The sequence below is a fragment of the Plecotus auritus genome (assembly GCF_963455305.1).
Source record: "Plecotus auritus genome assembly, chromosome: X".
Taxonomy (NCBI): Eukaryota; Metazoa; Chordata; class Mammalia; order Chiroptera; family Vespertilionidae; genus Plecotus; species Plecotus auritus.
This window is the reverse complement of record NC_137784.1, coordinates 34468229-34479841: the sequence shown is the minus strand read 5'-3', so window position 1 is coordinate 34479841 and position 11613 is coordinate 34468229. Positions and strand designations below refer to the sequence as shown.

Sequence of the window (11613 nt, the reverse complement as noted above, 5' to 3'; positions counted from 1 at the left end):
CCTGGTATACCATTACTGCAACATGTAGGAAGGATAGCAGTTAATGTCTCTTAAAAATGATCATAAACTATCAGGCTAAGATGAGGAAACTATTCCTTCGAAATGGGCTAAATGCTCCTTCCCCTCAAAAAAGGCAACAAAGTCCATCTTAGAGTCTAGAATTCTTTTAAATAGACATCTTATATTTTATCCTACAAGCTTACAGATTGTTGACTATGAGAGTGCCTTGAAATAGATGTTGCTGTCTTATGAAAAAAGACTTCTTGGATATCTTTTGAAGTGTTGGTAGTATACAGAGCATGGGATGTGATTTGGCTGCAGACTATTATTTTCCAACAATCATAAACATTTCTTATCACATGATTGCAATGGTAGTATAAAATTCTCACTGTTGCCCTAGCTGGTTTGGCTCAGTGGGTATAGTGTTGGCTTGTGGACCAAAGGGTCCCGGGTTCGAATCAAGTCAAGGGCACATACCTTGGTTGCAGGCTCCTCCCTGGCCTGGGCCATGGTCAGGGCTCTATGCAGGAGGCAACCAATCAATGTGTTTCTCTCACATCAATGTTTCTTTCTGTCTTTCATCCTCTCTTATATTCTCCCTAAAAATTAATGGAAAAATATCCTCGAGTAAGGATTAACAACAACAAAAAAGTCCTGCTGTTATAACTGATCTTACAACAAAACATTCCCAGGTTCCATAAAAAGGCCAATTTTCTTTTAAGTTTTCCTTGCATGTGTTAATGTTCCTATTTACCAGAGTAACTGCAGTTCTGTTTTTCTTGTGAATAATTTTAGCTTGGCTGAGGTGAGAAAGGTATCTTCATTTTTTGTTTGTTTTATATTTTAATATATATTTTGGAAGGTAAGTGCTCTTAGATGCATATTTCCTGCTTAGAAACTGGTTGACTATACTAAACTGAAAGCAAACATCAAAGTTAAGTAAAAGAAAAAAAATGGCTTTTCATGTTAACATTTGTTTTTGTGAGAGATGGTTCAGATAGCGTGGTCTGTTTCACTATTGAGTCACAGTCCTATAAAAAGAAACACTAGTGGGTATTTTCCTCCTCTCAGTCATGAAGATATTCACAAAAGAAATCATGAACTGATATTTTTTCCTCCACTAAAATGTCTCAAAAGCAATTCCAATCTGTAAGAAACAAATTTTCTTCATAATAGATTTTTTAATACTTGACACCTTGGCATACACCTTGCCTGTTATGATTTTTCCTTCTGGATACAGCTATTTCCTTTGGTTTCTGCTTTAGCATAGCCATATTTCATATTAGAAATGTTTTAATTCCAGCGATGGTAAAATAAATCAATCTGGTGCTGAAGTATAAATGCCAAAACAAAACGATCCCTAAATGCAGTTTCTCTTTTAATGGAACTTTAAATAGGGACAAGGGAATCATCTATGCTTTCTCTCAAAATTGTGGACTAGGGTTCTAGGAATCACACCTAACAGAATCCTTAAATCTATTCAACTTTATAATTAACTAAACTGTATTAATATACATGAAAAAGTAATAAGAAATAATTTGTTTTGAAGTTTATGGCTTGTTGAGGAATTGAAATCAATGTCCTTAAAGCAGGAGGTCAAATAAGATTTGATTTAGTGACTAAATGCTGAGATGTGACAAATAAAATCCATATAGTTGAAAGATGTAGGAAACAATAATCTTTCCTTACTTTGTAACAAGAACCAAATAAGAAGGGACTTAAATTGAAGCAGAAAAAAATTAGAGTTTAAAATTAAACTCAGTGACTAGGAAGGAGGTCTTAGGAGAGGCTTAAAGGTCTGGAATTTGTTCATGCTACATTAAGAAATGATTTATATATTTGCTGTATATAGTAGGGACTCTTTATCTCATGGAAGAATTGGTGAGACAGATAAATGTAATCCTAATATCTTATGTTCAATTGTTACTCAGCACTCTTTTTCTGAATAAAATTTGACTTGTCATCAAGGAGTACTAAACATTGTTTGCAATGAACCATATGGCTGTCAGCTAAACAGGAGCATACCTAACCATTTATATATTTCTGCTAACAAAAGAACCATAGTAAGATGGCAGTAACATTAAATTAAATCAATAGATGACAAAAGGAAGGATTATCAATAAACCTTACTTATTTGTGTGTGTGGTAAGGAGACATTTCAAGGTCAAAGACATTCATTACCACCTTTCTGTATTCATAAATTGGTATCTGTGAACTCCAAGATCAAAATTGTTCTTAAAATTATAAAATTATCTGATATAGAAACTTGATGGCCAAGCGTCATGTAAGCTACTTCTTTAACATTTTTTATGTGTAGATAGTAATTTAACCATGCACATGATTCCACACTGTCAACCCACAAATATGTGATACTGTGTGCTTAGGGAGAAACTGGCATTTTCCCTTTTATAGGCTCTGGTGATGTCATCTGGTACCCAGAATGAAAGGTCTGCAAATTGTCTACAGTGTGTTACCATCTGGTACCTGCTAATAGAACAAATGGGTAGTGTGCTCATAGAAGAGGGTCCAGGAAATCCAGGAGACTGGATTTACAACCAAAGTGGTATAACTCTTTTTTGATATTTTCCTTGGCTGATGGCTCTGTACAAGCCTCACATGGAAATGAGGTAAATTTTATGGCAAAGCTGAATGACTAAATTAAACACAGTCTTGCCTGGCCGGCATGGCTCAGTGGTTAAGCATAGACCTATGAACCAGGAGGTCATGTTTCAATTCCTGGTCAGGGCACATTTCCGGGTTGCAGGCTCAATCCCCAGTAGGGGGCATGTATGAAGCAGCCAATCAATGATTCTCTCTCTCTCTCTCTGAAATCGATAAAAATATATTTAAAAATAATAATCTTAGTGGCCTACCTTGACTTTGTGTCTCATAAAATATTTAAGAAGTCAAAAATATTGTGAAGATGATGATAAACTTGTAATATTTGTGCAACATTTTATGTAACTCAGTTATTCAATTCTACTAGTAAAATGTGAATCATATCAATATTTTTCATTTTCAGCGATGAAGAATTTCTATTGACTAATCTTTTACAACATTTTGTTTCTGTACACTTAATTTATTTAACTTCATGTTGGTGAATTACTTTTCTATAGTGCTTTCCCCCTCCCCCCAAAATGTTTGGGTTAGATAATGGAAGAATACCAACAATTTACAATTATATACTAGTAATCACTTCAATGTTCAATCATTAACTTAAGTCAAATTCTCACAGGGCTTGAAAAATAAATCCCAAGACTTGTACAGGTTAAATCACTTTCAAAGTTTCATTTCAATTTTCAGTCCACTTTCCTGAGTAAAAGTATATGTTAGTAAAAGGAGAGAGAAAGAAGGAAGATGTAATGACTACAAAGACAATAATCAAGCTTCAGTAATTTGATAAAGCAATGTTGAAATACTTTTATTTTTGTGTCTCTGGCCTTAGCTATTATTAAAACTAAGATTTTTCTATAAAACCAAACAAAAAATTCAAAAATTATACATTATGCATTTCATAGCTAAGCTCTTCAAAGTTAAATATTTTCCCACATTTCTATCAATTTGGGAAAAACTCTCAAAATATGCTTTTAAATTTCACAAACAATTTTTTGTACTGTAGCCATTATATCTCATCCATTATTCACAGAATATATTGGTTTCAACAATATGTTTTTCCAGTTGAAGAATTTCAGGGCAACAGAATGCAATTATCTTGGAATGCACACCTGTTAGGCAGCGTAAAGGCTGTATTATATACCACCCCCCTCAAATCACAAACAGTCTGAGGCATTTTTTTCTGATAAAGAAGATACACTGAGTGAGGTATCATCAGGCTCCAGTGAGGTATGATTGAAATCCATCTCTTCTAATTCAGGAGGTAAATCTGACAGCAGAGCCTGAGTCGGAAAAATCAATTATTTTGAATTAGTATGTGGACAGATTTCCCCCCAATTTTATGTTAATAGTTGCAGTTCTCTCATGTTGATTTATTCTTATAGATTTAAAGAAAGGAGCATTCTCTTTCAGGACTCTGTATGATATCTTACCTAAAAGATAAATTCTTAATACACTAGTACTTGAGAGTGTGGATTATGTAAAGTAGAATCTCAGACAAAAGGAAAACCAGGAGAGAGATGAACAACTATTCTGCATCAAGTGCTTTGAAGTGTTTCAGATATGTAATTTCCATACGAGTTTTGAGTGTTCACTGATCACTGTTAAAGGGCTTTAAAATTACATTCCTTATTAAAATACCCCTGCCTAGTTATGCTGTCTTTTAGAGAAAAACACATTTCACAAAAACCTATTTTGTACTTCAGTGGGACAAAGAACTTAACCATTGAGAAATTCAGCTTTTTTACTATAGACTAAACTTTAACATTTTTAAAAGATTAAGTAAATTTTCTTTTCTTTTCTTAGGCTATGCCCATATATCCACAGATGACCAAACACCCACCAGGGCACAGCTGAACCAGTGAATCTAGCTGTGTAATGAGGTATTTAGAGGGCTGGTCATTTCTCCACTGAGAGTAATTAGGATAAGTCAAGAGCCATGAACTAAGCTTTGCCATGGTGTAATTATTTCTACTAGGGATGCAGAACATGCATCCATACTAGAGGAATAAAGTATCAATCAAGTTTTATATAGCTGACAGTGCTGATGCCCACTTGACCATAAGAAATTATGAAGAAAATGACTGATTTGCTGCTCCCAATACTAAAAATAATGTAGCATATCTGAGAAATTTTTAGACAGCATTACTTGTAATGTGGGCTTTGGATGTAGTGGTAAAGAAGGCCCAAAGGAACCAAAACAAATGCAAGCTTGCCATGACCTAATTAAAGAACAGAAAGATGGGGCATGTTGGAGAACATATGCAATCCACAGTTGAAATAAGACAGTATTCTCCTACTCTCCTTATTAAAGGAAGTGAGATCTACAAATCCTATGCTTTTTATCTTATAGCAGAGAGGGCAAGATAAGAAACTTTCTCCTTTTTGTCAGGCAGCATAAGAAAAAACTAACTCCTGTCTGAAAAACGTTGTATTTTATATTATTAAATATTTCTTGGCCCTGGCCAGGTAGCTCACTTGGTTAGAGTATCGTCCTGATATGACATGTTTGTGGGTTCGATCCCTGTCAGAGTACATACAAGAATCAAACAATGAATGCATAAATAAGTGTAACAACAAATCTCTCTCTCTCTCTCTCTCTGTCTGTCCCTCCCTCCCTCCCTCCCTCCCTCTCTCCTGTATTCCCCCCTCTTTATTCTTCTTTGTCTAAAATTTTAAAAAGAGTTCTTGAATTTCCTGCTGAAATTGACAGTATTTACAAAGCAGTCACCTGAAAGTACTACATGATTTTTAAGTTGTTATGTTTCAGTAATAGGACACCATGCCATTTTCTTCTATAACCGTTGTTTACCACTAACCCAGTCCAGGTAAAATAAAGCCTTTGCTGACATTGGCTGATAATAGTTTATGAAGAATATATCATTGTATTTAATTCAATTTGTAATTGTGAAGGAGCTATATAAGAGAGGGCAAAGTGTTACAATTAACATTCACTGAACATGTGCTTAGAGTATTGAAAAGTCAAGTGGATGAGCAGACTTGACATTCCAAATTCTAGTGGGCAGACCTTAAAATTAAAGAAGCACTATTATTTATTTCTTTGTCATTGCATTTCACATAGTTGCCTGACAAAATGAGTATAGTATGAAATAGAAAAACTTTAATATTTGAGGCAATATACAGCACTACTACTGCATAAAAACCACTTCAAGAAATGTTTTTCAGTATCTTGCTAGGTTGCAACACTGGCACACTGAACAAATCTTTGGGGTATACCAATTGCTATAACTGCCTTTTTCTTAGATACTAACACAATTAACGTTTTTTTCACCTAGGATCACTCTTCCCAAAAGATTAAAACATATCCCAAATATATCATCAATCTCTATAACACTTATTCTAGGACCTAGGGTGTTAATGCCAAGTTCCATGATATTAATCATTCTGATTTTACTTGCAAAGTAGAGAAATTGAAGTTCAAGAAATGTAATTGACCTAAGTTTACATAGTGAATTATCAGGGGAAGAAAGACCGTAACTAATGTCACTATAGGGCTGGCAATATTATTTTTATCATAAAATATCCATTTATTTTAAAAAAGCTTTTGAGTAGTATAATATTTCAGTCAGACTGTATCATATAAGCCTGGACTCTTTCATTAGGGCAAAATTCCCTGTACCACTAATTTCACTTAGCTTACCCAAATCAAGACTGATGGAAAAACACTTAAAATTTTTTAAATGATAAATCAATGAAACAAATTTCTTCTAGAAATAAACCTCTAAGAATTTCATAGTTTTAAATCAGTAATTTAAGAAGTCACCCAAATAACTTTAGTGGGTACAATTATTGTCTCCTGTAATTTGAAACCATATTTTAAAATCCATTATACCTGATATCAACTACAAAAATTAGTAGTCTCTATTTGGGTGCTTATTATATAAACTATGACTTTTAGTAAAATTTTTGTATAACATTTTCTGTTTCTCAGCCAACATTTTTTCCATATCTTAATTCAGTAGTCTTTATCAGAAGAAAGTATAAGAGAAGGAGAAATGTAAAATGTAAATAAGTTACTTTTCTTATTTGTTAGTGGTTAGGGAAAGAAGCAAGCTGGGGATAAGGTTAGAATTAACAAAGAAAATGCAATCTGTATGCTATTCCTAGATAACAAGAGATATAGAAACTGCTATTTAGTTGGCTGTATAACTCTGAATTCAAAACCATACTATGACTTTAGGGACCAGGACCACACTCCAAGTTATTCCTATGGTTGGGCTAAATTTTTTTTACAGTTATTTAAAATTAAAGTACCCACAGGACCACATTCAAGATCAATACCTTATTCTATAACATCTTTAGTTTAGGTTCCTAAAAAAACAAACAAATTTTCAGTATTCCATGGAACATGCATAACTCACACAATAAAGCAACAGGCTTAAATAAAATTGGCTAAGGGAGTAACTGAAGATTACTATCCTTGGAAGTCTGTGTGTGTGGCACGGGTGGAGCAAATTTCATGAAAATGAACACATAATATAGATGCTGGTTTGAACCTCATTAGTAAATTCTTTTAGTTTAAATTTTGTGGCTTCAGTACTTCAGTGAAATATATATATATATATATATATATATATATATATATATATATATATATGAATTGTGATATACAAAGACTCTAATCTCTTCCCCTGGAGATTTCTGGGATGGTACATGCAATCTTGTTAGTATATAAGGAATAAATTTTTGTACCTTTGAGGTTCCTTACTGAATAAAAACCTCTGAGATTGCTTCTTATTCAATGGTTACCTTTCTGGTAAGGAATCAACATTGGAGTATACAACTCAGAGATAAATTTGGTATCACTTAGTATTTTTTTTCCTATTTTCTTTCTTTTAAAAATTTATCTTTATTGACAAAAGTATTACAAATCACCTATTTCCCCCTCTTGACCCTCTTCCAGCCTGCACGCCCATCCTCCCCACCTCCCCAGGCCTTCCCCACACTAGTGTCTGTGTCCAAGGGTTTTGCATATATGAATATAAATTCTTTGGTTAATCTCTTCCCACCCACCCACTCTGAGTTCATCAGTCTGCTCCATGCTTCTATGTCTCTGGATCTACTTTGTTCATCAGTTTATTTTGCTCATTAGATTCCACATATGAGTGAGATCATGTGATACTTGTATTTCTCTGACTGCCTTATTTAATTTAGCATAACACTCTCCAGGACCCTCCATGCTGTTGCAAATGGTAAGTTCTTTCTTTTTTACAGATGTGTAGTATTCCAATGTGTGAATGTACCACTGCTTTTTATCCACTCATCTACTGATGGACACTTGGGCTGTTTCCAGATCTTAGCTATTGTGCTGCTATGAAGGTAGGTGTATACATCCTTTCTTATTGGAGTTTCAGTTTTCTCAGGATATATTCCTAGAAGTGGGATGACTAGGTCAAATGGGAGTTCCATATTTAATTTTTTGAGGCAACTCCATACTGTTTTCTATAGTGGCTGCAACAATGTGCTTTTCCATCAGCAGTGTATTACAGTTCCCTTTTCTTGACATCCTGGCCATCATTTGTCATTTGTTGATTTGTTGATGATAGCCATTCTGACAGGTATTAGGTGATATCTCGTTGTCATTTTAATTTGCATCTCTCTGATGACCAATGACTTCGAGCATTTTTTCATATGTTTCTTGGCCATTTGTATGTTCACTTTGGAGAAGTGTCTACTTAAGTTCTATGCCAATTTTTGATTTTTGTTAATCCTTCCCCGAGAATATGTTACCATTGATTTTTAGAGAGAGTGGAAGGAACGGGGAGAGACAGAAAGAGAGAAACAACAATACAAAAGGGACACATCAATTGGTTGCCTCCCATATGGGCCCTGACCTGTGGACAGGGTTAGAGCATGCAACTGAGGTACATACTCTTGATCTGAAACAAACCCAAATCCCTTCAGTCCGCAGGCTGATGCTCTATCCACTGAGCAAACCAGCTAGAGCAGTCATTTGTCCATTTTTTAATTGGATTGTTTGTCTTCCTTTTGTTAAATTTTAGGAGTTTGTTATATATTTGTGATATTAAACCCTTATCAGATGTATCATTGGCAAATACGTTCTCCCATACAGTGGGCTCCCTGTTCATTTTGTTGATGGTTTCTTTTGCTCTGCAGAAGGTTTTATTTTGATGTAGGCCCATTTTATATTTATTCATTTGTTTCCCTTGCCTTCGGAGATGTATCAGCAAACATATTGCTCTGAGAGATGTCTGAGATTTTGCTGCCTATTGATTTTTTCAAGGATTTTTATAGTTTCATGACTTACACTTAAATATTTTATGCATTTTGAGTTTATTATTGTGTATGGTGTAAGTTGGTGGTCTAGTTTCATTTTTTTGCATGTACCTGTCCAATTTTCCCAACACCATTTATTGAAGAAACTGTCTCTACTTCATTATATTCTCTTGCCTCCTTTGTCAAATATTAATTGAGAATAATAGTGTGGGTCAATTTTTGGGTTCTCTGTTCTGATACATTGATCTAAGTGCCTGTTCTTGTGCCAATACCAGGCTGTGTTGTATAAAGTGGCTTTGTAGCATAACTTGATATCTGGTATTATGATCCCTCAAACTGTCCTTCTTTCTCAAGATAGCTGCAACTATTTGGAGCCTTTGTTGGTTCCATATACATTTTTGGAGTATTTGTTCTAGATCTCTGAAATATGACGTTGGTATTTTAATGGGGATTGCATTGCATCAATACATTGCTTTGAGTAGTATGGACATTCTAATAATGTCAATTCTACCAATTCATGAACACTGTATAGTCTTCCACTGGTTTATATCTTTCTCTATCTCTTTTTTCAACGTCCTGTAGTTTTCCAAATACAGGTCTTTTACCTCCTTGGTTAAGTTTATTGATAAGTTTCTTAATTTGTTCTTGTTGTTGTTGCAAGGTTAAATACAATTTTTTTAATAGCTTCTCTTTCAGAGAGTTCATTTTTGCATATAAAAATGCCATTGATTTCTGGGTGTTAATTTTGTATCCTACTACATTGCCAAATTTCTTTATTAACTCTAATAGTTTTTTGGTGGCATCTTTAGGGTTTTCTAAGTACAATATCATGCCATCTGCAAATAATGAGAGTTTTCCTTCCTCCTTTTCAATTTGGATGACTTTTATGTTTTTTTAAATATTTTTTATTGTTTAAAGTATTACATATATTAGTACATATATCTCCTTTTTCCCCCATTGACCTTCCCCCAGCCTCCCCTACCCCCTGTCGCATGCCCTCATCCCACTCCCTCAGTGTCTTATGTCCATAGGTGTGCTTATATGCATGCATACAAGTCCTTCGGTTGATCTCTTTCCCCCACTCCCCAACACTCCCCAGCCTTCCCTCTGTAATTTGACAGTCTGTTCGGTGCTTTACTGCCTCTGTATCTATCTTTTTATTCATCAGGTTATAATGTTCTTTATTCTCCATAAATGAGTGAGATCATGTGGTATTTTTCTTTCATTGCCTGGCTTATTTCACTTAACATAATGCTCTCCAGGTCCATCCATGCTGCTGCAAATGGTAAGAATTCCTTCTTTTTTATAGCAGTGTAGTATTCCATTGTGTAGATGTACAATAGTTTTCTAATCCGCTCATCTGCTGATGGGTATTTAAGCTGCTTCCAAATCTTAGCTATGGTGAATTGTGCTGCTATGAACATAGGGATGCATATATCCTTTCTGATTGGTGTTTCTAGTTTCTTGGGATATATTCCTAGAAGTGGGATCACTGGGTCAAATGGGAGTTCCATTTTTAGTTGTTTGAGGAAACTTCATACTGTTCTCCACAGTGGCTGCACCAGTCTGCATTCCCACCAGCAGTGCATGAGGGTACCTTTTTCTCCGCATCCTCGCCAGCACTTGTCGTTTGTTGATTTGTTGATGGTTGCCATTCTGACAGGTGTGAGATGGTATCGCAATTTCGTTTTGATTTGCATCTCTTGGATAATTAGTGACTTTGAGTATGTTTTCTTATGTCTCTTGGCCTTCCTTCTGTCTTCTTTCGAAAAGTTTCTATTTAGGTCCATTGCCCATTTTTTTATTGGATCATTTGTCTTCCTTTTATTAAGTAGTATAAGTTCCCTGTAGATGTTGGAGATTAAACCTTTATCAGTGATAACATTTGCAAATATGTTCTCCCATACAGTGGGCTTTCTTGTTGATTTGTTGATTTTTTTTTCTGTGAAAAAGCTTTTTATTTTGAAGTAGTCCCATTTGTTTATTTTCTCTTTAGCTTCCATTGCCCTAGGAGTGGTATCAGTGAAGAAATTGCTTCAGCATATGTCTGAGATTTCTCTGCCTGTGGAGTCCTCTAGTATTTTTATGGTTTCCTGTCTTATGTTTAAGTCCTTTATCAATTTTGAGTTTATTTTTTTGTATGGTGTAAGTTGGTGGTCTAGTTTCATTTTTTTGCATGTATCTGTCCAATTTTCCCAACACCATTTATTGAAGAGACTGTCTTGACTCCATTGTATGTTCATGCGTCCTTTGTCAAATATTAATTGAGCATAGTGGTTTGGGTCGATATCTGGATTACATATTCTATTCTATTGGTCTATATGTCTGTTCTTGTGCCAGTACCAGGCTGTTTTGAGAACAGTGGCTTTGTAATACAGATTGAAATCTGGTATTGAGATCCCACCTACTTTGTTCTTCTTTCTTAGGATTGCTATGGCTATTCGGGGTCTTTTTTTATTCCAGATGAATTTTTGGAGAGTTCTTTCTAGGTCTGTGAAATATGCCATTGGCATTTTAATGGGGAGTACATTGAATCTATATATTGCTTTGGGTAGTATGGACATTTTAATGATGTTGATTCTACCAATCCATGAACATGGTATGTTCTTCCATCTATTGACATCTTCCTCTATCACTTTTTCCAGTGTCATGTAGTTTTCAGCGTATGGCTCTTTTACCTCCTTAGTTAAGTTTATTCCTAGGTATCTTAATTTTTTTTGGTGCAATGGTAAATGGGATTAC

General features: G+C 34.8%; 1 protein-coding gene across 3 annotated transcripts in view; it reads right to left on the bottom strand.

Annotated features, from left to right (window-relative positions):
* Positions 1 to 845: 845 nt before the first annotated feature.
* HDX (highly divergent homeobox) overlaps positions 846 to 11613 on the bottom strand; it is a 175187-nt gene continuing 164419 nt past the window's right edge. For 2 of the 3 annotated variants that reach the window (XM_080652345.1, XM_080652346.1), the window contains exon 9: positions 852 to 3896. In XM_080652345.1, coding sequence (XP_080508471.1) covers positions 3771 to 3896 — 126 coding nt within the window. In that variant the 3' untranslated portion in view covers positions 852 to 3770. Of the gene's footprint in view, positions 3897 to 11613 lie in introns of all 3 variants that reach the window. The other variant, XM_080652344.1, reaches the window with a different exon arrangement.